At 40.8% G+C, this 27500-nt stretch overlaps 1 protein-coding gene across 6 annotated transcripts in view; it reads right to left on the bottom strand.

Moving 5' to 3' along the window:
• Positions 1–5449: 5449 nt before the first annotated feature.
• LOC119478747 (unconventional myosin-XVIIIb-like) overlaps positions 5450–27500 on the bottom strand; it is a 45305-nt gene continuing 23254 nt past the window's right edge. For 4 of the 6 annotated variants that reach the window (XM_037753696.1, XM_037753692.1, XM_037753694.1 and 1 more), the window contains 15 exons: positions 26353–26476; positions 23869–24069; positions 23133–23243; positions 21150–21254; positions 20240–20401; positions 19994–20107; positions 19209–19325; positions 19046–19129; positions 18756–18893; positions 18474–18659; positions 10940–11073; positions 10804–10845; positions 8652–8834; positions 6463–7439; positions 5450–5603 (listed from right to left, as the gene is read on the bottom strand). In XM_037753696.1, the coding sequence (XP_037609624.1) occupies positions 6473–7439; positions 8652–8834; positions 10804–10845; positions 10940–11073; positions 18474–18659; positions 18756–18893; positions 19046–19129; positions 19209–19325; positions 19994–20107; positions 20240–20401; positions 21150–21254; positions 23133–23243; positions 23869–24069; positions 26353–26476 (2668 nt within the window). In that variant the 3' untranslated portion in view covers positions 5450–5603; positions 6463–6472. Of the gene's footprint in view, positions 5604–6450; positions 7440–8651; positions 8835–10803; positions 10846–10939; positions 11074–18473; positions 18660–18755; positions 18894–19045; positions 19130–19208; positions 19326–19993; positions 20108–20239; positions 20402–21149; positions 21255–23132; positions 23244–23868; positions 24070–26352; positions 26477–27500 lie in introns of all 6 variants that reach the window. The other 2 variants (XM_037753693.1, XM_037753695.1) reach the window with 2 other exon arrangements.

Genomic DNA, 27500 nt, shown 5'->3' with positions numbered 1-27500 from the left:
GAATGAAGTGTGTTTCACGACAATCAGCAAGATAAAATGACTGTTTTTGTCAATGGAGTCTGGTGGCTTTGAGGTCCGACATTTTTCAGATCTTTTTTTTCAGACTTTTTTTTCAGACATTTTTCGGACATTTTTTCAGATCTTTTTTTTCAGACTTTTTTTTTAAGACATTTTTCAGACTTTTTTGTCCGACATTTTTCAGATCTTTTTTTTCAGACTTTTTTTTGTGTGTTTTACAACGATCAGCGAGGTAAAATCATTGTTTCTGTCAAAGGAGTCTGGTGGCTTTGAGGAGAGCATATAATGGCTGTTTCTTTTCATATCTAACTCTGTGAATTAAGAGTTTATTTCAACCAAACCAGATTTGGTGATTGTTGTAACAGTGTAAAGACTAACAAAGACGTTTTTTATGAGTTTGATGAGTTTTATTTTGTTTCTGTCGAGTTTGAGTGAAGTGTGTTTTACAATGATCAGTGAGGTAAAATTACTGTTTCTGTCAATGGAGTCTGGTGGCTTTGAGGAGCGCATATTAATTGCATGTTTTGTATGTTAATAAATTATAATAATTGTCCAAATCCCTGTTGCTTATATTTATTATATATTCACTTCAACGTGCGTCACATAGCATCGCGACGGAAAATAAATACCTGTGGTGACTTCTGCAGAGTCATTTGTCCCGGAAATGAATGCAGATTATAACCTTCCAACTGAAGACAAAAAACAGATGTTGGTGGGTGTTAATGTTTTTTTTGTCCAGTGGGAATGGGACTATAAACTCAAACTCCTACATACATACACACTCACAGTGTGGCTGTTGCAGTGTGTGTTCTGCTGTCAGTGTAAGACGCCCTGAGGCGGTGCAGATTTGCTAAAGTGGAGATCCTCTATAGCTCCTCTATTGTTAAGATTCCCTAACAAGCCACATTTTGCTCCAGCGGCCTGCAGCAGTCAGATAACACACAACGGAGAGAGCTACGGAACAACGTTTGTTTGCCTCGCACAAACAGACGCTGGCTGATCTATGGACCGGCGTATAGCAGACATAGCATCAATTATTAATTACTTGGTTTTTAATTTTATTTGCCTTCCCTCATCCATTTCATCAACGGGACTCGGGGCTCATAAACGGGATTTATCTGAAGTCGTTAACCGCCGGCGGCACGCTCAAATCACAGGAGAGTCGATCTTAGAAGCTTCAGAAACACCAGCTCTGTGACGCGGGGCGATTACTGTAAATCATACCGCAATTACAAGTGAGGACAATCAGGCTGGATATACATAATTTGTGCTCGGTGTGTATGCAGCAGTGAGAATGTGTGAGATGTAATCACAGAGGAAGGTCTCCTACTGATGTGGCATACCTAATGTGCAGCTGTTCTGCGGCTCCTAATGAGAGCTGGCTGCTTCGCTCGCCGCTCAGATCTGGAAGGAATACAGATCACACACACGCTCACAAACTGACACACATACATGTCAGCGTTAAAGTAAAGACAATGCATGACCAGTTTGTCAATGCTCTACTTTAACATGTACGTATCATCCATCACTGTCACATAGAAATCCTGTACGCTCCATAAACTGTACAAACTCCTTCCCATTCCGACCTCGTTTTTAGAGGGGTCCAGAGGGTCTTTAGGAGGAGATAGCAGGTCAACAGTAGAAGACACATAGAAGTGGTGTACATCATCTGAAAGCTGAGAACCTGAGAATCCATCCTCTGAATGCTCTAGGTCTCTAGTCTGATCCATCCATCCTCTGAATGCTCTAGGTCTCTAGTCTGATCCATCCATCCTCTGAATGCTCTAGGTCTCTAGTCTGATCCATCCATCCTCTGAATGCTCTAGGTCTCTAGTCTGATCCATCCATCCTCTGAATGCTCTAGGTCTCTAGTCTGATCCATCCATCCTCTGAATGCTCTAGGTCTCTAGTCTGATCCATCCATCCTCTGAATGCTCTAGGTCTCTAGTCTGATCCATCCATCCTCTGAATGCTCTAGGTCTCTAGTTTGATCCATCCATCCTCTGAATGCTCTAGGTCTCTAGTTTGATCCATCCATCCTCTGAATGCTCTAGGTCTCTAGTTTGATCCATCCATCCTCTGAATGCTCTAGGTCTCTAGTTTGATCCATCCATCCTCTGAATGCTCTAGATGTTAGTCTAGTTTCTAAGAGGAACTGTTTTAAAAACTGTAAAAATATGTGCAAAATCATTATACATTATACAACAACTTTAAGATCATTTTAAAAACGTTGACTTGCTGTTGCAGACTTTATAAAGCCATTAGGATAATGAAGAAAGCATCCTCAAATGATAAAGTAACAACAGCCTCCACGAGAGACCTAATTCTTTGTTGTAAAAGCAATAAAAGGAAAACAGGAAAATAGTCTCTCCCTCACACACGCACGCACGCACGCACGCACGCACGCACGCACGCACGCACGCACGCACGCACGCACACACACACACACACACACACACACACACACACACACACACACACTGCAGAGTCATTGGATTTCACAGCCTGGAGGTTGATCTAGATCACCTGTGTTACTGTTGTAAAAGCTGTATTGATGAAGTTACTGAAGCAGTTCCTTTGCCAGTAAATAGATCAATAGTGTTACATAAACACTTACAGTACCGGCATTCACAGTTTCACTTTGAGCAGCAAATCCTAAAAGTTACATTAGCAAGCAAATAGAAAACGTACTCTTTGAAAAGCTTCTTGCAGGTCGACACAGGAACTCCACTGACTTTACATGTAGAGGTCAGTTTATTATCACGTATATTAGCTTAGCTTAGCACAGAGACTGGAAACAGGGGATACCAGCTAGCCTGGCTCTATCAAATGGTTACAAAACCCATCTATCAACACCTCCAAAGCTCACTAATTAACAGGTTTTATTTCATTTGTTTAATCCGTAAAGTAAAAAACAAAGTGTAAAAACAATACAGAGACGAAAAACTACCAAAATGAGACCCAAAACTACCAAAAAGAGACGAAAAACTACCAAAATGAGACCCAAAACTACCAAAAAGAGACGCAAAACTACCAAAATGAGACCCAAAACTACCAAAAATAGCTGTAAAACTACCAAAAAGAGACCCAAACTACCAAAAAGAGATGCAAAACTGCCAAAATGAGACCCAAAACTACCAAAAATAGCTGTAAAACTACTAAAATGAGACCCAAAACTACCAAAAATAGATGCAAAACTACCAAAATGAGACACAAAACGACCAAAAAGAAAAAATTACCAAAGAGAGACATAAAACTACAAAAAAGAGACGCAAAACTACCACAAACAGACGCAAAATTTCAACATAGATTCCAAAAACGTCCATGAAGATGTAAAAACTACCAAAAAGAGACACAAAACTACTACAGAGATGCAAAACTACCAACAGAAGCAAAACTACCAAAAAGAGACGCAATACTACCAAAATGAGACGCAAAACTTCTACAGAGATGCAAAACTACCAACAACAGAAGCAAAACTACAAATAAGAGACACAAAACTACCAATAAGAGACGCAAAACTACTACAGAGATGCAAAACTACCAAAAAGAGAAGCAAAACTACCAAAAGAAGATGCAAAACTACCACAGAGACACAGAAGTACCAAATTGAGGCCCAAAACTACCAAAAAGAGATGCAAAACTACTGCAGAGATGCAAAACTACCAAAAAGAGATGCAAAACAACCACAGAGACACACAAGTACCAAGTTGAGGCCCAAAACTACCAAAAGGAGATGCAAAACGACCAAAAGCACGTCTTTTTGAATGTAGAATCTAGAAATGAGAACCTGCTCAGGACTACTTCTTCGAGGATCCATTGTGTTGTCCATTGCTGGTAAATCCGCCACCGTTATGACTGTTAACTGTTTGTGCTTTGCTAGAATGGAAAGTTTGACAGGCGATTGGACGATGATGAAAACAGACAGTGTGAAATGATTTGAAGAGAAGAGCTGTACTTTCTAAATGCCTGTCACCTTCACAGAGGAGGACTAAAGCAGAGAAACAGCTGCTGCAGTGGATGGAAACGCTGCAGACTGATGAATAAGGGTTTTGAACCGATGCTACAGGATACCTTCGTTACTGCAGGTTCTTTCCTTTCCTCTCTTTCTTCCTCTTTTTACCCTGAACAGAATCACTCAGCTCGTCCTTCTATCTTTGTAAAACCCACATTGATGATTTCTGAAGGAGTAAATCAATCACAGAAGTCCTGTAGCCGCTCACTGAGCTGGTTTATTGTGCTGTGATCATTACATTGATTAAACAATCACAGATAGTTTAAGCTGCTGTGTGTGAGTGCTGTGAGTTCAACACTGATGTGTGGAATCTCCATCACATCTTCAGATAACATAAATCCATCATATTATAAGCCTATAATCCATCAGATATTCTTATAAACTAATAATCCTGGTTCAAGACTCTTATCATAAATGTCACCTTAAGAATTCATTAGGTAGAGTCGGAGTGAGTTTAATGTGTTTCAAAATCACTCCTGTGTCTCTGAGAGCTAATAGAACAGCAGATTTACGTCTACAGTACTGCGACACCACATGTGTGTTTGAGTAACGTCGGGGTGGATGGGTGGCTGAAAAGACACCGGACCTTCACCCAGGAGACCGCTATTAGTGTCCCGTATGAAACCAGAAATCAACGTTGATTTATCTGACACGTAACTTCCATACTAAAGAGAGACAGAGACACAAAACTACCAAAAGGAGATGCAAAACTACCTAAGAGATGCAAAACTACCAAAATGAGACGCAAAACCATTTAAAAGAGACGCAAAACTACTAAAAAGAGACGCAAAAATACCAAAAGCATGTCTCTTTGAATCTAGATTCTAGAAATGAGAACCTGCTTTTGTCTGGAAGTTTATTTTGCGTCTTATGTTGCTGGACCTTCGTAGGAAAACGTAGGAAAAGAAAATAAAACAAATAGAAATCCTAAATGAACGCGGATTGAACTCTGAAGGATTTCCACTTTTAAAGGGAACGCTTCATGTATATTTGAGAGAATAACGTGGAACCAGATCAGAGCTCAGAGTCCGGTAGAAAGCAGTAGAGAGATCTCAGTGGGATCTGGTTTTGGCCCGTTTCCCTTCAGACGTACATCTGCTCCACTCAGCTGCAGTAAACGTTACCCCTCCCTGAACTCTGGCTCGCCTCATGCAGAGCAACAGATGGAGCTGAAGAACACAGGAAACACATCCAATGACACTTTAACCTTCAGACACACACAGACACACAGCTTACCTTAACTTCATCAGGATGACGTCAGAGCATGCAACTGATCCTGCACAGAAGAAACGACGGAGAAGATTCAAACCATGGAACGAATTACATTTAAGTTACATAGGACAGAATTCATTTATTAACCTGCCATCTGATGATCAAATATGAGAAATGCATGGAATAAATTCACAAAGCACAAAGTGAATTGAATTCTTTTTATTGGTATACAAACAGTGCTCATGTGAAAATACAGTTTGGTGTATTTTCAGGTGACTTTAGTCAAAAAAAGGACCATCCGTGTGGACTTGTGAAGTGTTTGGTTCGGGCTCGACTGCAGCTCCCGTGAAGCTCACAGCTGGATGTGGACACAAAGAGACAGAGACAAGAGGGTCAGAACAGAACAGAGAGGATGCTGGGAAACAGAGCGATAGCGTACAGGTCCGGGCCTGTCGTTATATTAAACATCACGGCAGATGATGAGTTGAGAGAGTTGAGAGATATTTCTCTTCCCTCAGCAGAGAGAACAACTTCTCTGTTTGTTTTACAGCCTTCAGAACCATTAAATGAAATTAACGACGGCTTCTTGTAGTTTTTCTCGGCGGTTTCAATCACATTCAACATCTGCTAATAAGCACTAAAGTCAAAGTAGAGCCGAGGCTGATGGGAATTAGTTCTGCAGGTTATAAACCAGAGCTGGACTCATTAACGTGATGATGATTCTGATGATGAGACATGAAGAAAGATCATTCTGAGGGGAAGACGTTTCATGGAAATCCATCGAACATTTGTTGAGATATTTCACTAAAAAACTGCAAAAGTCAACGTCATGGTGGCGCTGGAGGAAAAGTCAGAGGATCACCAAAGTTATTAGGATTCATCCTCTGGGGAACATGAACGTCTGAACAGAATTACAGAGCGATCCGTCCAGTAGTTGTTGAGATATTTAAGTTGGGACCAAAGTGGTGGACTGCCTGACACAGCCATCCAGAGATCTGCACCGCTAACGTAAAGAATACTTGACTATGACTTGCCCCAAACTGCATGTGATGATCATAAAGTGGGCATGTCTGTAAAGGGGAGACTCGTGGGTACCCATAGAACCCATTTACATTCACTGATCTGGAGGTCAGAGGTCAAGGGACAACTTTGAAAATGGACATGACAGTTTTCCTCACCAAATGTGTCTCGGGGTGTTTCTGTACCTGAGAGCTCACCTGATGTGCTTCAGTCGACCTCCTTCTTCAGGTATCTCTTCATGACTGAAGCCACGTCTCCTCCCTCGCTGCCCTCCGCCTCCAGTCTTTCTCCCTGCGGCCTGTCAAACCGCCGTCGAGGCCCCGCCCCCTGAGAACTTCCTCCCTGGGAACTTCCTCCCGATCCCCCGGAGCTGGACGACTCCGTCTCAGAGCCCTTCCTGCTGCGCGTGGAAGGCGGCAGCTCTCCGAAGTGGACGCTCAGCGCCCTCCTGCCTCCTCGGACCGAGCCCGCCAGGCTGCTGGCGGACTGAGCTCTCCGGATGGCGGGCAGGATGTCGGAGGCCGCGTCGTCGCGGTCCTCGATCAGGCGGCGGTTCTGGAAGACCATGGGTTCTGAACCCAGAGATCCTTCACCTCCATCCTCTGAAGCCAGACTTCCCAGCATGCACCTCCTCAGTGCCTGAGGGGAGCGCTGCACGGGGGTCGTCCGGGAGCGCAGGGGTTGGTCTGGGTCCTCCTCCGGGATGGACAGGGACGGAGGCTGATGGCGAACGGCGAGGGACGACGCCAAGGAGGAGAGGCGTGGCAGCGAGGGGACCGAAGAGAGGGAGTCGCTGGAGTTGAAGCGAGAGAGTTTGGCTCCAGATGTTGAGACGGCAGACGTCGGAGCGTCACCGATGGAGCGAGCGCTGGCGGCACGAGGCAGGAGCGGGGAGGGCGGTTTGAGGATGCTGGGGCCGGGCCGGGGCTCCTGGAGGTCACCTGGACCGAGAGACAGCGCCGAGGCTCTCCGTCTGAGAGTCGACGCCGCCGTCGTTTGATACACCGGCAGGGAGATGGCGCTGCCGGCTCCTTCTCCCGCGTCGCCGCCGGCTCTGCGTTTACGGAGTCCGTCCAGCAGTTCAGACAGCGCCGAGGAGGACGGGGCCCGACTGGGACCTCTGGTACCTCCGGCTCCCGCCTCAGAACCCTCGTCATCAGGATCCACACAAGACCTACAGAGGCAGAACAGAGACGCTCACTTTTAACACTTAACACGTCTTTTACTAAAACAAGTACCCTAAACTAACCCGAAACCAAGTACCGAGGAGTTCGTTGTGTTTTCTTTCACCACGTCTTTAAAACTCTTTAAAACTGTTTCAAACTGTTTCAAACTGTTTAGAGCTGTTTAGAGCTGGCACCGTAATCCGGGAGAAAATGCATTTTCCTCCAAACGTAATTGAGAATGTAGTTTAGTTGTTTGGGAACGCAACGTTTCAGACATTTTTGTTTCATGTCGGACTTTTTTTCTGCCACATTTTTGCCTTTATTGGTAATTCTTTAGACATTTTTTTGACAATTTTCGGACATATGTCGGACTTTTCATTTGCCTTTCTTACACCTTTTTTGGACATTTTGGGGATTTTTTTTGGACACATGTCAGACTTTTGTTCTGCTCTTTCTTCGGCCTTATTTTGCCTTTTTTTGACACTTTTCAGATATTTTTCTGACTTTTTTCCCAACATTTTTCGGATATTTGTCTTGGACATATGTCGGACTTTTCCTCTGCATTTCCTTTATCTTTCCTTTGGCCTTTCTTCAGACATTTTTCTGACTTTTTTCTGACATTGTTTTTGTCTTTTTTTCAGGCATTTTTCTGGACATACACCAGACTTTTGTTCAGCTTTCTTTTGCCGCTCTTTGGACATTTTTTTTTGCCTTTTTTTTAGACTTTTCGTTTATTTTTCAGACTCTTTCCCCATCATTTTACAGACATTTTTCTCGGACATATATCAGACTTTTCCTCTGCATTTCCTTTGCCTTTCCTTAAGCCTTTCTTCAGACTTTTTTTCGGACATATGTCAGACCTTTTTTCTGCCTGTCTTCGGACATTTTTTCAGATTTTTTTTAAAGACATTTCTCTGCCTTTTTGACATTTTTCAGACTTTTTTTCGGACATATATATCGGATTTTTATTGTGCCTTTCTTTTGCCTTTTTTGGACATTTGAGACATGGTTGGAAAATGACATTCACAATTTCACAGAGCCCGGTGATGTCTTCAAGTAGCTTATTGTGTCCGACCAACAGTCCTAATCTTTAAGATATTCAAATCAGCAGAGAAAGTTTGGCATGTTTGATTGAAAAATGACCAAAACACTGAATCAGTTATCTAAATAGTTGCTGGTTGTTGCAGCTCTACAAACATCTGTGAGTGAAGGTTAATTACCGGAAGCTGTAGGTGCTCATGGTGTCAGCGAGAGACTGGCGCCCTCCCTGGCTGCTGATGGTACTGCTGCCGTACGGCGAGCCGCCGCCGCCGCGGGATCCTCCTCTGGGAACCCCTAACCAATGACGGATCCCCTCTCCTACATCCTCCGTCCCGATGGAGCCCACACTGGACACCGAGTCACTGCAGAGCAACATCACACTTTATCACAGACAATATAAATATACATATATATATATATATATACTATTAGCTGCATAACTTTGCATGCAAGCACATTACAGACTGCAGCTCAACACATGATGATTCCACTGCGAGTCAGGGGAGGATTACAGTTCGAGCTGAAACCCTCATCATCTGTCAAAGACAGTGAATCACAGTTGAAGCATCAAGTTTGTCTTTTTTTCATCCTCTTGCATCAAATGCAGGTTAAAAGCTACAGCTATAAAGATTTATACATCTAGATCTGTCCCATAATATGCTGAATATCTGGAAGAAGATTGAGCATCTTAAAGTCGCTGTGCAGACGATATTATCACCCAGAGGTAGAATAAAAAAGACTCTGTTATGCTACCATCAGACAAGTAAATACCATTGATTTCCGTCCATGTCATGTCAGGTTCGTTATTACATCAGCATAAAGACACGTAAAACTTGTACGACATACATTTTTAACTGGTCCTTATGCTTGTGGAAAGTAGGAACAATGTAAATACTGAAGCTCCAGTAAAAACATAATGTTTAAAGATGACGATGTGGTGCAGCGGAGGCTCACGGTCTGTTAGTAGCCATGCACGCAGCCATTTTCACTTGAGTCACCTTAAAGGATTATTTTTGTAGTTTTGGCCGCCGTTCCTTCACTTTTCCTTCAGTAACAATAAAACTGTACTCACAAAGTGAATTGTTAAAATCTGTGAACACAATGGGCCCTCTCTTACACCCGGGGCAAAGCGCAGCATTAAGGTCATTGCTAGTTTCAGACCGACGCCGTTGTTATTTTCACACCCACTGTGTTGTTGAAGTAGTGAATGTACTTGCGCCCATCTAAAAAATAAATTAGGGGTGAAATGCAAAGGGGAGATTATGCATAAATAAATAAATAAATAAATAAATAAATAAATACATACATTTAAAAAATAAATGCAAGATAAATAAAGAATAAATGCGAATATAAATAAATACAAAATAAATGCAAAAATAAATAAATAAATTTAAATATTAATACATAATAAATAAGGGAACTAATACAAAGATAAATAAATAAAGACACAAATTAAAACAGATTATTTATTATTATTATTATTATTATTATTATTTATGTCACATTTTATCAATTAATTAATTAATGGCTACATTTATATTTTAATATTAAATGTACTTGCACCCATCTAAAAAAATAAATAAGGGGTGAAATACAAAGGGAAAATTGTGCAGACATAAATAAATAAATAAATGCATAAATACATACATTTAAAAATAAATAAATGATAAATAAAGAATAAATGCAAAAATAAATACAAATAAATACAAAAATAAATAAATAAATATTAATACATTTTAAATACTAATAAAAGTAAATACATGAATAAAGCACAAAGCATAAATGCATAAAGCAGTATATTTGTCCACTCCCATGTTGATAAGAGTATTAAATACTTGACTAAATCTCCCTTTAAGGTACATTTTGAAGAGATAAAAAATGTGCGATTAATCATGATTAACTATTTTAATCTATACCTAATGGAAATACGACTGGTGACAATTCCAATATATGAACAAATTATCCTCTTTCAATCGTTAACAGTTAAATAATATCCAAATATTATATTCAAATGGACGCATTTGGAAGGTGGCAGGTGCTGTTGAGTTCATCTGGTTGAGGGATACGTCTGACAAGAAGAAGGTTTGGAGACGATGGTTTAGATAATCTGACTTTGTTTTATCGTCGTGTTCTCAGATCTCATAATTTCCTTTAGGTGAGTTCAGTTTTATCATAACTGATAGATAATGACGGCCAAAACTAGTTGTAATAGGTCAGGATGATCCTTTAAGAGGTCAAGTTCTCTTCCATATGTAATTCAACGTTTAATGATGCCACTCCAAGGCCTGATGGGATGTTCAGGTCACACACACACATTCGTGAGGCTCTTACAGGTCTTTCTTTCGAGTCAAGGACTCCACAGCAGTTTGAGCGCTGGAGTGAAAGGCAGAGTGGTGACAGGTTGAGTTTACACGTACAGACGTGATGGTTTAAGGACGGAGGAGGACGGCAGTGATAAGCCACTCACCTCTCAGAGTCGCTCTCGTCGCTCGACTCCACCTCCTCCAGGGCGGCCTGCAGATCCACGATGCGGCGGATGGACGTCTCCAGGTCGGCCTGTAGCGTCTGTCTGACGGCGTTGAGCTCCTCCACCTGCATCTCCTGCAACGCAAACATGAGATTAACCCTCTGAGACCCACAACAGAGACGTTTGAGTCTTCTTTAAGGAGGTCCAGGGGGTCTTTAGGGGAGATAGCAGGTCAACAGTAGATGTCACATAGAAGTGGTGTACATCATCTGAAAGCTGAGAACCTGGAGATTAATCTGAGATGCAGCTCAGAGCTGTTTAGAACATTATATTAGAAATATATGATGGTCATCCTCATGCTTTATTATGTCTCATAAGTTGTTGCAGCAGTTTTTGGGTTGATACCATTTGTTACACAGTTAAATTTAACATTTTTGACACTTTTTCGAACACGTCGGACTTTTCTTCAACCTTCTTTTGGACATTTTTTCAGACTTTTTTTTCAGACATTTTTCAGACTTTTTTTCAGACTCTTTTTTCAGACTTTTGTCAGATCTTTTTTTTCAGACTTTTTTTCAGACATTTCTCAGATCTTGTTTTTCAGACTTTTTTTCGGACATTTTTTCAGACTTTTTGTTCAGACTTTTTTTTCAGACATTTTTCAGACTTTTTTTTCAGACTTTTTTTCGGACATTTTTTTTCAGATCTTTTTTTTCAGACTTTTTTTCAGACTTTTTTTTCAGACTTTTTTTCAGACTTTTTTCAGATCTTTTTTTTCAGACTTTTTTTTCGGACATTTTTCAGACTTTTTGCTCAGACTTTTTTTTCGGACATTTTTTCAGACCTTTTTTTTCAGACTTTTTTTCAGACTTTTTTCTCGGAAATTTTTTCAGACTTTTTTTTCAGATTTTTTTTTCAGACTTTTTTTTCGGACATTTTTTCAGACTTTTTTTTCGGAAATTTGTTCAGACTTTTTGTTCAGACTTTTTTTTCAGCCATTTTTCAGACTTTTTGTTCAGACTTTTTTTCAGACATTTTTCTGATCTTTTTTTTCAGACTTTTTTTTCGGACATTTTTCAGACTTTTTGCTCAGACTTTTTTTTCGGACATTTTTTCAGACCTTTTTTTCAGACTTTTTTTCAGACTTTCTTCTCGGAAATTTTTTCAGACTTTTTTTTCAGATTTTTTTTTCAGACTTTTTTTTCAGACTTTTTTCAGATTTTTTTCAGACTTTTTTTCAGACTTTTTTTTTCGGACATTTTTTCAGACTTTTTTTTTGGAAATTTGTTCAGACTTTTTGTTCAGACTTTTTTTTCGGACATTTTTCAGACTTTTTGCTCAGACTTTTTTTTCGGACATTTTTTCAGACCTTTTTTTCAGACTTTTTTTCAGACTTTTTTCTCGGAAATTTTTTCAGACTTTTTTTTCAGATTTTTTTTTTCAGACTTTTTTTTCGGACATTTTTTCAGACTTTTTTTTTGGAAATTTGTTCAGACTTTTTGTTCAGACTTTTTTTTCAGACTTTTTGTTCAGACTTTTTTTTCAGCCATTTTTCAGACTTTTTGTTCAGACTTTTTTTCAGACATTTTTCTGATCTTTTTTTTCAGACTTTTTTTTCAGACTTTTTTTTAGACTTTTTTTTCAGACTTTTTTTTCAGACATTTTTTTCGGACATTTTTTTCAGATCTTTTTTTTCAGACTTTTTTTTCAGACTTTTTTCAGATCTTTTTTTTCAGACTTTTTTTTCGGCCATTTTTCAGACTTTTTGCTCAGACTTTTTTTTCGGACATTTTTTCAGACCTTTTTTCAGACTTTCTTCTAGGAAATTTTTTCAGACTTTTTTTTCAGACTTTTTTTTCAGATTTTTTTTTCAGACTTTTTTTTCGGACATTTTTTTTCAGATCTTTTTTCAGACATTTTTTTTCAGATCTTTTTTTTCAGACTTTTTTTTCAGGCTTTTTTCAGATCTTTTTTTTCAGACTTTTTTTTCGGACATTTTTCAGACTTTTTGCTCAGACTTTTTTTTCGGACATTTTTTCAGACCTTTTTTTCAGACTTTTTTTCAGACTTTTTTCTCGGAAATTTTTTCAGACTTTTTTTTCAGATTTTTTTTTCAGACTTTTTGCTCAGACTTTTTTTTCAGCATTTTTCTGATCTTTTTTTTCGGACATTTTTTCAAACTTTTTTTTCAGCCATTTTCCTGATCTTTTTTTTCAGACTTTTTTTTCAGACTTTTTTCAGATTTTTTTCAGACTTTTTTTTCAGACCTTTTTTTCGGAAATTTTTTCAGACTTTTTTTTCGGAAATTTGTTCAGACTTTTTGTTCAGACTTTTTTTTCAGCCATTTTTCTGATCTTTTTTTTCAGACTTTTTTCAGATTTTTTTCAGACTTTTTTTTCAGACTTTTTTTTCGGACATTTTTTCAGATTTTTTTCAGACTTTTTTTTCGGACATTTTTTCAGACTTTTTTTTCAGACTTTTTGCTCAGACTTTTTTTTCGGACATTTTTTCAGACTTTTTTTCAGACTTTTTTCGTACTTTTTTTTCAGACTTTTTTTCAGACTTTTTTTTCGGAAATTTGTTCAGACTTTTTGTTCAGACTTTTTTTTTCAGACATTTTTCTGATCTTTTTTTTCAGACTTTTTTTTCGGACAATTTTCAGACTTTTTGCTCAGACTTTTTTTTCGGACATTTTTTCAGACCTTTTTTTCAGACTTTTTTTCAGACTTTTTACTTGGACATTTTTTCAGACTTTTTTTTCAGATTTTTTTTTCAGACTTTTTTTTCAGACTTTTTTTGGACTTTTTTTTCGGACATTTTTTCAGACTTTTTTTTCGGAAATTTGTTCAGACTTTTTGTTCAGACTTTTTTTTCAGCCATTTTTCTGATCTTTTTTTTCAGACTTTTTTTTCAGACTTTTTTTCAGACATTTTTTCGGACATATATTGGATTTTTCTTGTGCCTTTCTTGTGCCTTTTTTTTGGACATTTGAGACATGGTTGGAAAAATTACATCCACAATTTCCTAGACATTTTTCTGACTTCTTTCGGACAGTTTTTTGCGTGACACTTTTTGGATATTTTTCTTAAATTTTTTGGCCTTTTTTAATTACAATTTTTTTCAGACACACCATTTGAGAATAGGAGACAATAACACATTTATACTGCATGCAAAAAAAACTGCATGTTATTATCATAAAGTTGGCATGTCTGTAAAGGGGAGACTCGTGGGTACCCATAGAACCCATTTACAATCACACATCTGGAGGTTAGAGGTCAATGGACCCCTTTGAAGTTTTATTCTCAGACATTTTGATAATTTTTTGGGGACAATTTTCTGACTTTTTTTGGAAGGTTTTTGGACATTTTCTCAGACAAAACCCCTGACACATTCACATATCTGGAGGTGAGAAGTCAAGGGACCCCTTTGAAAATGGACATGACAGTTTTTTTTTTGAGCATTATTTAGCCAATGGATCTCTTAGGTTTTCTAGTTTCATGGTTTTCAGTTTCCGCAGGTCTCCGAGGGTTAAAGTATGTTTATTGACATGGCGGCGCTCACCTTCAACGGGTCCAGCTGTGTGTGTTTTGTTTTGTGACAACCTGTAAAGACCCCGAAGGTCCAATCCGCCACAGCAATTACCTTCATTCTAGTCTATATTAGCTCATCAGTCAAACACTGAATGTCCAATGGCATGTCCTCTCTCACACACAGTCCTACGACCTCTGCAGCCTCTGCAGCCTCTGCTGCTGCTGACGCTACTTAGAAAGAAAAACGGTTACATACGGACGCTGACATCGGGGGGGAATAAAGTGATTTATTAATTCATCTCGTCTACTTCTACTGTCTCTCTAGCATCCTGTCACACACACACACACACACACACACACACGCACACACACACACACACACACACGAGCTTCCAGGCTTTCAAAGTTATTGGCTTTGTTGGCGTTGAGGAGACGGGGTGTGGGTGCAGCGGTTGTCATAGAGACACATAACCATGTATGAATGTGTGTGTGTGTGTGTGTGTTCATAACCTTGAAGAGACAATGAGGATTAATCACAGTCAGAGAGAGAAAGCAGGATGAGGTAGAGATGACGTTAAGAACGGTGGTGGAGGAGGAGGAGGAGGAGGAGGAGGAGGAGGAGGAGGAGTGTGTATGAATATGTCTATTCAGTGTGTGTGTGTGTGGTAGGTTGTTAAAGGGCATCCTTGTGTGTGTGTGTGTGTGCGTGTGTGTGTGTGTGTGTGTGTGTGTTGCTTGCTTTGTGCTAATAACTGAATAATTATTGGAGCTCCTTCTCTTCTGCTCAGAGGTCACCAAGAAATCTGCTGTGAGTGAGAACAAGAACCAGAAGAAGAGAAGTAAGTCTGAGTTTAGCTGGTGAAATATTTAATATCTCTCTGGATTCATGACGTCTTCATGTGACTAGAACGGATTCATAGAAGAAGAAAGAGGTTTAACTTCACCTTTTCTTTAATGGATGTTTCTTTAGACTGAGACTGGCTGAGACTAGAAAGTATGATGCTGAGATCAGGGAACATGGCGACCCATGGATGGATTACTGGACGGGTCTACCGGGGACAAAGTGTCAGAGGCCCCCCCGCCTCTAGCACAAATCAACTACAAAGAGACTCAAAGCGACTATAAACAAACCCAAAGTGACTACAAACTACAAAGAGACACAAATCAACTACAGAGACTCAAAGCAACTAGAAAGAGACTCAAAGCAACTACAAACAGACCTTAAGTGACTAGAAAGAGACACAAATCAACTACAAAGAGACTCAAAGCGACTACAAAAAGACTCAAAGCAACTACAAAGAGGCACAAATCAACTACAAAGAGACTCAAAGAAACTACAAATAGATTCAAAGCAACTACAAAGAGGCACAAATCAACTACAAAGAGACTCAAAGCGACTACAAAGAGGCACAAATCAACTACAAACAGACCCAAAGCAACTACAAAGAGGCACAAATCAACTACAAAGAGACTCAAACGACTACAAAGAGGCACAAATCAACTACAAAGAGACTCAAAGCAACTACAAACTACAAAGAGACTCAAAGCAACTAGAAAGAGACTCAAAGCGACTACAAACAGACCGTAAGTGACTACAAAGAGACACAAATCAACTACAAACAGACCAAAAGCAACCACAAAGAGACTCAAAACGACTACACAGAGACACAAATCAACTACAAACAGACCCAAAGCGACTACAAAGAGACTCAAAACGACTACACAGAGACACAAATCAACTACAAACAGACCCAAAGCAACCACAAAGAGACTCAAAACGACTACAAACAGACCCAAAGTGACTACATGTCACACTTTTGTCACATTTGAATAAATCAAAACAACAACAGCAGATGAAAACCTCCACGAGACTCAAAGAAATGGAGCTAGTCGTAGAGACACTTTACTTTGGCGTCCGTGCTACCTGCAGACGGATCACCAGCGCTCTACCTGCAGACGGATCACCGGCGCTCTACCTGCAGACGGATCACCGGCGCTCTACCTGCAGACGGATCACCGGCGCTCTACCTGGGCACCACTGAGTGCTAAATATAAACCCCGACAGGCGTTACTCACATCCAAGCTGTGAGACAGCGTTTTTAAAGCTGGTACTTAAAAAGCCCTGGCGAGAAACACTTCCTCCAGGCTATGATTGAAAGCACGCCCCACTTCCAAAGCAGCCGCTTCGCCGCTCGCTGTTCTCAAAACAACAGCTGGTGTATTATCTGGAACATTAGAAAACATCACTTTCATTACCGCGCGAGTTTGATCATCACGGCGGCGCTGACAGCAGGACGGAGACGAGGCTTCCTGCTCACTTCTCAGACTGTCAGCACATAAACACTCTTTATGTGTCGGAGGCCTTCTCAGAGCTGCTTTTAATTACCAGAGTTTAGCCGGATGTTCGACAGGATCTGGTTACTAAATAGATCATCCAGAACCTCACCGAGATGATACACACCTTTAAACTAAATAATGTTCCTGTTATTGATCTGATGGGTCAATATGCTGATTACATTTAAAATAATGTCACCTTACTGTAGGTATCCTTTGGGTCAGTTAGAGGTCATGAATGCTGCGTATTTATAAACGAGGGCTGTCAGAGTAAATGGGTTTATATTGAAGTTTTAATGCCACTAAGTTCTTTAACGCAAATTGCATGTTTTAGGTCGTAGCGGCTCAGTTTTTAAGTTAAGGTTAAGATACTGGTAGAAAAATCTGAAAAATTACCGAAAAAATTTCCCCAAAAAATTACAAAAAAGTCAAAGAAAGGCAGAAGAAAAGTCGGAAAAATGTCTGAAAAATTAAAAAAAAAAATCCAAGAAATGCGTAAGAAAAGTCCAAATGCAAAGAGAATCTGATGAATCCATCGGTACCAATCATGTCATACTAGCTTGTCAGGAAGGAGGTTAAATAACGCTCCAAACTCACACTAAACTCCGTTGAAGGTGAGCGCCGCCATGTCAACAAACATCCTTTAACACTCGGAGACCTGCTACTGGTATCATATTAAACTAGAAAACCTGATGAATCCATTGGTAACAACCATGTCATACTAGCTTGTAAATAACGCTCCAAACTAGCTAAACAGGGCCAAAATATTACAGAAAAATGCAGAAGCAGAAGAAAAATCTGAAAAAATTACCAAAAAATGTCACCAAAAAAGTCAAAGAAAGGCAGAATAAAAGTCTGAAAAATGTCCAAAAGATATCTGAAAAATTACAGAAAAATGTCCGAAAAATTCACAAAACAAATCCATAAAAGGCGGAAGAAAAGTCCAAAAAATGTAAAGAAAAAAGTCTGAAAAATTAAACTATAAAACCTAAAGAGTCCATCGGCACCAACCATGTCATATTAGCTGGTCCCTTGACCTCTGACCTCCAGATCAGTGAATGTAAATGGGTTCTATGGGTACCCACGAGTCTCCCCTTTACAGACATGCCCACTTTATGATCATCACATGCAGTTTGGGGCAAGTCATAGTCAAGTCAGCACACTGACACACTGACAGCTGTTGTTGCCTGTTGGGCTGCAGTTTGACATGTTATGATTGGAGCATATTGTTTTATGCTAAATGCAGTACCTGTGAGGGTTTCTGGATCAATATCTGTCATTGTTTTGTGTTGTTAATTGATAAATATATACATACATTTGCATAAAGCAGCATATTTGTCCACTCCCATGTTGATAAGGGGATTAAATACTTGACAAAATCTCCTTTAAAGTTAATTTAGAACAGATAAAAAATGTGAGATTAATTAAATATTCTAATCGATTGACAGCCTCTAGAAAAAATGCATTGTTGACCTGTTTTTATTAACTTCTGAAAGTTGATGTTTGGGAGACACATGGACAGTGATGTGTGTGTGTGTGTGTGTGTGTGTACATGAGACCGGATGGAGCTCGGCGGTGATAACAGCAGCAGTTATCTCCACCATCTGCTGTCTGTTATCTGTGGTCCGATATGAGACTGACTGCAGCAGCAGTGTGAGTGTGAGCGTTACCAGCTCCATGCGTCTGCGGCTGCTGTCCTGCTCCCTCTGGACCAGCTCCTCCATCTCCATCCTCATGTCCTGCAGGCGCTGCTGGTAGTAGCGGGCGTTCTCTCTCTCCCGGGCCTCGGCCTGGGCGCTCTGCTCCAGCTCCTCACCCAGACGGACCACGCTGTCCCTTAAACGCAGCACCAGCACCTGCACATCACATCACAGGAAGCGGGTCAACATTTCAATAACATGTTTATTAATAATAATAATAATCATGTGTTGACATTGAGAATGTGGTCTCACCTCAAACCTCTTGACTTGACCTCTCTGAAACTCCAGCTTATTCTCCAGGTCACACACTCGTGCTTCCTGTTTGCTGACGATGCTACGCCCCACGGTGGACGCCTCCAGGAACTGCACCCTGGACACGCGCTGCTGGAGCTGCATCATGAGAGAGAGGAGGGAGGAGGGAGAGGAGGGAGAAGCAATATGAATGAATCAGTGAATGTGAAATCAGTGCTCCACCTGAAGCTCCTGTAACAAGGAGGTTAAATGATCCATCATTACAAGCATCATATAAAACCTGAGCTCACCTCTTCCTGCAGAGAGTGTCTCTGTTTCTTCACCTCCTCCAGCTCAGCTTGCAGCTCTCTGATCTGAGAGATATCACTGGAGGACTAAAGCAGAAGAGGAGCGTCACAGACGTTTGACTTCAGGATAAACTAAAGTGACTGATGGAGGTAGAAAGACGAGTACCTGAGCGATGAGCGCTTTGTGCTTCTTCATCAGCTCGTTGAGGTCTTCCTGGTCCTCCTCCAGCCTCTTCAGCAGGTCCACCTTCTCATGCTGCAGCAGAGACAGCTGCTCATCCACCTGCACACACACACACACACACACACACACACAGAGCGATAGAAAGAAGTCATTTACACATGTTCATAAATAATAACGCAAGCATCTATTGTTTTGGATTCACAGTTTTATGTTATGACGTCAGTCTTTTCTCTGATTCTGGAGACACGTCAGCGTAAACCTTTGTATTTTCTGAGTGCCTGTATTTGTGCACATATGCAGCTTATTAAATGTTCTGCATTCAACGGCTCCTCTCCTTTAAAACATAAAGATAAAAACAGCATCATCTCAGGTTTCTATCAGTATCAGAATCTACGTGTGATATTAAGGCCACATTTCTAATTCCTCTGTTAGACGGCATTGACACCAATTTCATCATCCAGGCTGCCGTTTGAATATGATGATAACGGTGCACATTTTCTCTCCTGGAGGACGTTCATAGTGTTGCACTCAGATGTTCACGTGAAAAATGACAGAAGGAATTGTGTCAGGAGTGAAACCAGCTGACCAATCACAGCGTGTGAACGTCAGGATGGTTGGTTTCAGAGAGTAACAGAAAAGGTGGAACACAGCTCCCCATAACTGAAGGTCTGACCAGTCAGCGAGCCTCCTGTCCTCCTGTCCTCCTGTCCTCCTGTCCTCCGCTCATCGATTCAGCCGTTTAACCCGTCTCCTCACTGCTCACTCACCACACTCTTCTGTTTGCAGATATTTTCCAGCTCGATCTGAGCGTTCTCCAGCTCCTGAGAGAGAGTCTCCTGAACGCTCTCGGCCTCCAGCCGCCTCGCTTCGCTCTCCTCGAACTGATTGGCGACACACAGAGAGAGAGAGAGAGAGAGAGAGAGAGATGTATGTAATGTATGTAATGTATCTCAGACTGATTGAGGAGGTGCCAGCGTGGCGGCGTCAGGCGTCAGGTGACAGGTGAGTCCTACCTGGCAGTGCAGGCGCTCTATCTGCTCCCTGCTGCCGTTGGGCAGGTTCTGGCCCGGGTTGTCGACGGTGGAGAGGAGCAGCTGGGCGTCGGCCAGCAGGGCGTGAGTCCTCTTCAGGTCTCTCCTCAGCTTCTTCTCCACGTCGAAGTCTCTGTGACCGACCTGCAGGACCACACACCTCAGGTTAAAGGGACAGTTTGGATTTGAAGAAGTCCACAGTCAGTGTGTTACCTTCAGTCGATAGAGAAACAGACAGGAGTAGCAGCACGGGAGCAAGGAGAGAGGAGAGAGGAGAGAGGAGGGAGGAGAGAGGAGGGAGGAGGGAGGAGAGAGGAGGGGGGGAGGGACAGAGGTGAGAGGAGAGAGGAGAGAGGAGAGAGGAGAGAGGAGGGAGGAGAGAGGAGAGAGGAGAGAGGAGATAGGAGAGAGGAGAGAGGAGAGAGGAGGGACGAGGGAGGAGGGAGAGAGGAGAGGGGTGAGAGGAGAGAGGAGAGAGGAGGAGAGAGGAGGGAGGAGAGAGGAGAGAGGAGGGAGGAGATAGGAGAGAGGAGAGGAGAGAGGAGAGGAGAGAGGAGAGAGGAGAGAGGAGAGAGGAGGGAGGAGGGAGGAGGGATGAGAGAGGAGGGAGGAGAGAGGAGAGAGGAAGGAGGAGAGAGGAGAGGAGAGAGAGGAGAGGAGAGAGAGGAGAGAGGAGAGAGGAGAGAGGAGAGAAGAGAGAGGAGAGGATAGAGGAGAGAGGAGAGGAGAGAGGAGGAGAGGGGAGGAGAGAGAGAGAGGAGAGGAGGAGAGAGGAGAGAGGAGAGAGAGAGAGAGAGAGGAGAGAGAGAGAGAGAGAGAGGAGAGAGAGAGAGAGAGAGCTGGCTGGAGAGCCTGCAGGGCTGAACCTCCTGCAGGAGGAGTGATGCAGTACCTGGTCACACAGAGTCGCTATGAGTCCCTCCAAGTCGTGCTTCTCATGAATCACCATCTGTTTCTCCTCGTACTCCTGCTCCAACTGCATCTCCAACTGCCTCAGCTACACACACACACACACACACACACATGCACACGCGCACACGCACACGCACACACACACACACACACACACACACACACACACACACACACACACACACACACGCACACACACGCGCGCGCACACACACACACACACACACACACACACACACACACACACACACACACACACACACACACAAGAGGGATTGATGGACGAGCAGTTGGAATGAGCTTTTATTGTCCCTGACAGGAGATGTTCCCTGCAGCAGGTTGCATAATGATAAGCATAAAAACATCATCATCTGTGGAAGATGCATAAAAAAATAAAGTGAGGCCTCCCGACGATCTGCTGCTGAATAAATCAGACCGATCGGTGGTTTAAACCCGCCGGAGGGGAGACAATCTAGAGGACACAGCGGTGGTGCATGTACCCAAGTTCTGATACTTTATACTACATCTCAGAGGCAAATATTGTATTTTTTTATCCACTACATCGATCTGGCAGATTCAGATTAATAATACAAAATATAATCAACAAATACATTATGATATAATGATAATTATGATGGATAAAGATGAAACGTTATTGATCCTTTGGTGAAATTCGCAAGCTACCCGGCTTGAGATATATACATAAAGATATTATTATTATTTAATTTATTTACTTTTCTCTTTTTTCTATCATATTTATCAATTTTCTATTTCCTTTATCACTTTATTTTACTATAATTAATTAATTGTATTAATATAAATATATTTAAATTATTATAATTTTATATTTATGATATATATATATATATATATATATATTATTTTATTTACTTACTTTTTTCTTTTCCTATCATATTTATCAATTTTCCATTTCCTTTATCCCTTTATTTTATTATAATTAATTCATTTTATTAATATATATATTTAAATTATTATTATTTTATATATTTATGATATATATAGAAAGATATTATTATTATTTTATTTATTTACTTTTCTCTTTTCTTTACTTTAGTTACTGTCCACCACTGTGTCTTTCTGTGTGAGTTTGATGAGTTTGTTGAGGAAACCTGGAGGAACGTTTGAGCAGAGAAGTGATGTAACTGCTGTCTGGTTGCATAACATGAAAAAAAAAATAATAATTTAGTGAAAAGAATCAGTTTCCTTCTTTCAGCCGACGAAGGACGCTCAACAAGGAGCCATCTGTACACAAACAACACAATGCTGCTCTCTTACACAACTCAGGCTCCTCGGTTCAGCTGCTGGAGGACAATTCATCCTGAACAGGAGAACGGTTTGATACCGTCACGACTAAAGATGCAGAATGATCGGGGGATGTTCCAGGTCGGGCTGTCCTCCACCAAAGACATCCTCAGGACGCTTTCAGAAGTCTGTTTGGCTCGTTTGAATCAGAGTGAAACTGACTTTTAATTTGTTTTCTATTTAGTCTGGTTCAGTTTCATAGTGCACATATTGAAGCGGACCAAATCAAAAATAAAGAAGTTGCTGAGGGGCGTGTACGAAGGAGCAAATTTATCTTTTTTTGCCAATTCTATGCAGGAAATTGCTGACTTTTATATTTTGCTGTTAAAGGGTTTTCACGTCGACTCGTCACTGATCTCCTGTGAAGCTCTTCTCCTCCAGTTTTTTAAGGGTGCTTTTAAAAGCCTTAATAAAAAAGCCTATATAATAATGACCAATCGATTAATAGAAGAATCCTTTTGTGTGCAAAAATGTGAATTTGTAAAGCTGTCAGATAAATGTAGTGGAGTAGAAGTAGAACGTGTCATGAGAAGAGAATACTGCAGTAAAGTACGTCCTACTTGTACTTGAGTAAATGTTCTGCTCTGTTTGGCCTTCAGCTATGAATGGAGAAGTGATTATCTGTGTTGTGTTGACGTACCCGTCTCTGGGAGGACTTGTGGACGTCCTCTAACTCCTCCTCTTTATCCTCCAACTCCTTCTGGTGCATCTGCTTCATCCTCTCCATCTCCATCTCAAAGCGCATGTGGATCTGTCGGAGGAGAGAGAAGAGAGGAGGGAGGAGAGGAGAGAGGAGAGAGAAGAGAGGAGAGAGGAGAGAGGAGAGAGGAGAGAGGAGGAGAGAGGAGAGAGGAGAGAGGAGAAAGGAGAGGAGAGAGGAGAGAGGAGAGAGGAGAGAGGAGGAGAGAGGAGAGAGGAGAGAGGAGAGAGGAGAAAGGAGAGGAGAGAGGAGACAGGAGAGAGGAGAGAGGAGGAGAGAGGAGAGAGGTGAGAGGAGAGAGGAGAGGAGAGAGGAGGAAGGAGAGAGGAGAGAGGAGAGAGGAGAGGAGAGAGGAGAGAAGAGGAGAGAGGAGAGAGGAGAGGAGAGAGGAGAGAAGAGGAGAGAGGAGGGAGGAGAGGAGAGAGGAGAGATGAGAGAGGACAGAGGAGAGAGGAGAGAGGAGAGAGGTGAGAGGAGAGGGGAGAGGAGAGAGGAGAGAGGAGGAAGGAGAGAGGAAAGGAGAGAGGAGGAAGGAGAGAGGAGAGAGGAGAGGAGAGAGGAGAGAGGAGGAGAGAGGAGGGAGGAGAGGAGAGAGGAGAGGAGAGAGGAGAGATGTGAGCTGAGAGTGACATCACTGACTCAACATCTGTCAACATGTGTGTGGTTGTTAAAGCACCTGTTGCTGCTGCTGTATTTGGCTGCTGAGCGTGCTGATCTCGTGCGCTCTCTCGCTGGCCTGACCCTCCAGGAGGCGAAGCTGCTTCTTGAGGTCGGGCAGCGAATCGGAGGCCAGATCGACGGGCAGGCTGAGGTCACGGATCTGAGCGCACAACTCGTCCTTCTGCTTCTGCAGACGGCCCGCCTCCGACTGGCTCTCCTGCACACACAAACACACCCACACACACATACAGTATATATATATATATATTACTGCTGATATGAAAACATGCTGTTGATGCTCAGCGTTTGTCCTCTGGTTACGGCAGCGTGTCTGGAGCCGAGGCGGGTTAAACAGACTCATCTCGCTCAAGGATACTTTGGCAGGTTTGACCACCTGGGAGATGAAACTGAAGCGTGTCAGAGCACTAACACCAAAACAAGAAACAGCTGAGTTTCTGAGAGAGGAAACAGACACTTTTATCTTCTACTAAACCTCGACTGTCTTTTGTTACAAAAATCATCTTATACAAACCATGCATGACTTAATGGACCGCTTTTTCAGGCCTGATACCGATAGCGATATGGGCTTTGGGTATCGGCTGATACAGAGTACCGATCTGATATCAGTAACTGGGATCATTCTGTTACGCGTAAGGAGTAGGGCTGTCAGAGTTAACGCGATAATAATGCATTAAGGCAAATTTGTTTAAACACCACTAATTTCTTTAACGCATTAATGTGATTTTTAGAAAAACTGGCATGACCATTTTCAAAGGGGTCCCTTGACCTCTGACCCTCAGATATTTGACTGTATCCAAACAAACGTCCAAAAACTTTCCAAAAAAAAATTCTGAAAAAAGTCTGAAAAATGTCTGAAAAACAAAAAGCGTGAATAATGTCCCAAAAAAAGAAGTTTGAAAAATGTCCAAAAACAAGTTTGAAAAAAAATCTGAAAAACAGTTTGGAAAAGTCTGAAAAAAAAGTTTGAAAAAAATCCAAAAAAAAGTCTAAAAAAAAAGTTTGAAAAAGTGTGAAAAAAAAGTCTGGAAAATGTCTGAAAAAAAAAAATTTGAATAATGTCCAAAAATGTCCAAAAAAAAGGTGGGAAAAAAGTGTGAAAAAAAAGTCTGAAAACAAATCCGAAAAAAGTCTGAAAAAAAAGTGTGAATAATGTCCAAAAAAAAAGTTTGAAAAAAAATCTGAAAAAAAAGTTTTAAAAAAAAGTCTGAAAAAAAATCCCAAAAAATCCCAAAAAGTCTGAAAAAAAAGTTTGAAAAAGTCTGAAAAAAAAGTTTGAAAAAGTCTGAAAAAAAATTCTGAAAAATGTCTGAAAAACAAAAAGTCTGAATAATGTCAAAAAAAATGTCAAAATACAGATACTTACCAGACATGCCCACTTTATGATAATCACATGCAGTTTGGGGCAAGTCATAGTCAAGTCAGCACACTGACACACTGACAGCTGTTGTTGCCTGTTGGGCTGCAGTTTGCCATGTTATGATTGGAGCATATTGTTTTATGCTAAATGCAGTACCTGTGAGGGTTTCTGGATCAATATCTGTCATTGTTTTGTGTTGTTAATTGATTTCCAATAATAAATATATACATACATTTACATAAAGCAGCATATCTGTCCACTCCCATGTTGATAAGAGGATTAAATACTGGACTAATCTCCCTTTAAGGATCATTTTGAATCGATTGACAGCCCTAACATAAGATGGAAAATAAAGTTTCGGGAACAGCCTGAAATCAAATTTAAAGGAATCTACTTCCTCACATCTTTGAGATTTAATTTAAAAACAACGTCATCAAAAGGGCTAACTAACATTATTAATTATTTAGCTTTATTCTGTTTCGTCTTTGACTGCATGTTTCCGTTTTTATGTTTCTTTTCCCGGCACTTTATTTAGTTTGTTTCATCTTCATGATTTACTCTTTCCTAAATCTTATTATTGTCTATAAATAACCATTCCGTTTTATCACTGCATGTTTAAATAGTAACAACATAAACAATAGAAGGAGCAGAAGATGACTCTCTGGGTTGGAGTTCCTGGGTCGCATCTCTTCTGTGTCTCATGACGGATATTAAGACATAACCCTTTTAGCAGGTCGTGAATATTTACAGTGAAACATACCGCCTCTGACTCATCACTCTACGATGTGATTTGCATGGTTTTACTGGCGTGAGGCCGCTCCATGAATCATGTGTGACATCTGTAATTATAGATGATGTGCTCTGTTCCAGGTTAACGTGATGAACGATGCACGCTGACACTTTACCTTAAAGCTCATTATTCCACCATCAGCGTCTCTCTTTGTGTGCAAACTGTTTGCTGATGTTATCCTCCAACACAGAGAGCGACTCATGCTGTCACGATGTCATCAACACTAACGTGCTGCTCGCTGCGTTACGCTCGTGACTCGTCAAACCGAACTGGTAACCCAGAAGCTGAGTCACTACGAGCTGTCCTCCGTGGTGTGATGAGTAGAAACCCACCTGCAGGCTGCGGCGCAGAGAGTAGATCTCAGCCCCCAGAGCTGTGTTCTCCTGAACCGTTTTGTCCTTCTGCTCTCTCTCGTTGTCGGCCGCCTCCAGAGCCTGAGTCAACTCGCTGTCAAACCTGCAGAGACACACAGGCAGACAGACGGCAGGTCAAATACTGCACAACTGCATCTAGTCAACGGGACTAAAGCAAACACGTTAAAGCTGGTCGAGGTGAAGCGACTGTTAACTGCAGGTGGTGGAAGAAGAACTCAGATCTCAGATATCACATAGATGTGGTGTACATCATCTGAAAGCTGAGAACCTGGAGATTCATTTGCAGCTCAGCACACGGTAAAGGTGGAGCTCATTTTAACTATTTGATATACTGCTGAGTAGTTTAATCTATAATAACACATCATAATTTATTATATTTTGTATTAATAATCTAAATTTCTAAAGCAACTAAAGGAAATAAATGTAGTGGAGTAAAAAGTACAATATTCCCCTCTGAGATGTAGCGAAGTAGAAGTAAAGAATTACTGCAGTAAAGTACAATTACTTAGTACTTAATTGTACTTTACACCATATTGATACATGGTTGTCACTTTACAGTTTATTCTTCTGCCATAATTATACTATACTTAAAAAGAAGTTTGAAAAATGTCCAAAAAAAAGTCTGGAAAAAAATCTGAAAGAAAAAAATCTGAAAAAAAGTTTGAAAAAAGTCTGAAAAACAAAAAGTGTGAAAACTTTCCAAAAAAAAATCTGTAAAAAAAGTCTGAAAAAAAGTCTGGAAACAAAGATAGATTGGTTCTGTACACATACAGTATATTCTACTGCACTGGTTTCATCTGCTTACTTACGGTTTACACCTCAGTATATATATATTTATTACTATCTGTTGTAGTTCTTGTTAATTTTAAAGATATTTTACCAAGTTGCTGGTGTATGACTTATTACTTTAATAATAAATAATAATTCAATACATTTAAATTATTATTATATAGTTATATTTTGTTTTACAGAGTTAGGAAAACAATGTTTAAGTCCAGCCTGATGTCTCCTTACACATAACAGAATGATAACAGCCTCTTCCACACAGTAAGACAGATTATTAATTAAACACTGGTATCGGATCGGTACTTGTTATCGGCCGATAC

Source organism: Sebastes umbrosus, chromosome 19 (genome assembly GCF_015220745.1).
Source record: "Sebastes umbrosus isolate fSebUmb1 chromosome 19, fSebUmb1.pri, whole genome shotgun sequence".
NCBI lineage: Eukaryota > Metazoa > Chordata > Actinopteri > Perciformes > Sebastidae > Sebastes > Sebastes umbrosus.
The sequence above is the reverse complement of the archived record's forward strand: the minus strand, read 5'-3'. Positions and strand labels throughout refer to the sequence as shown.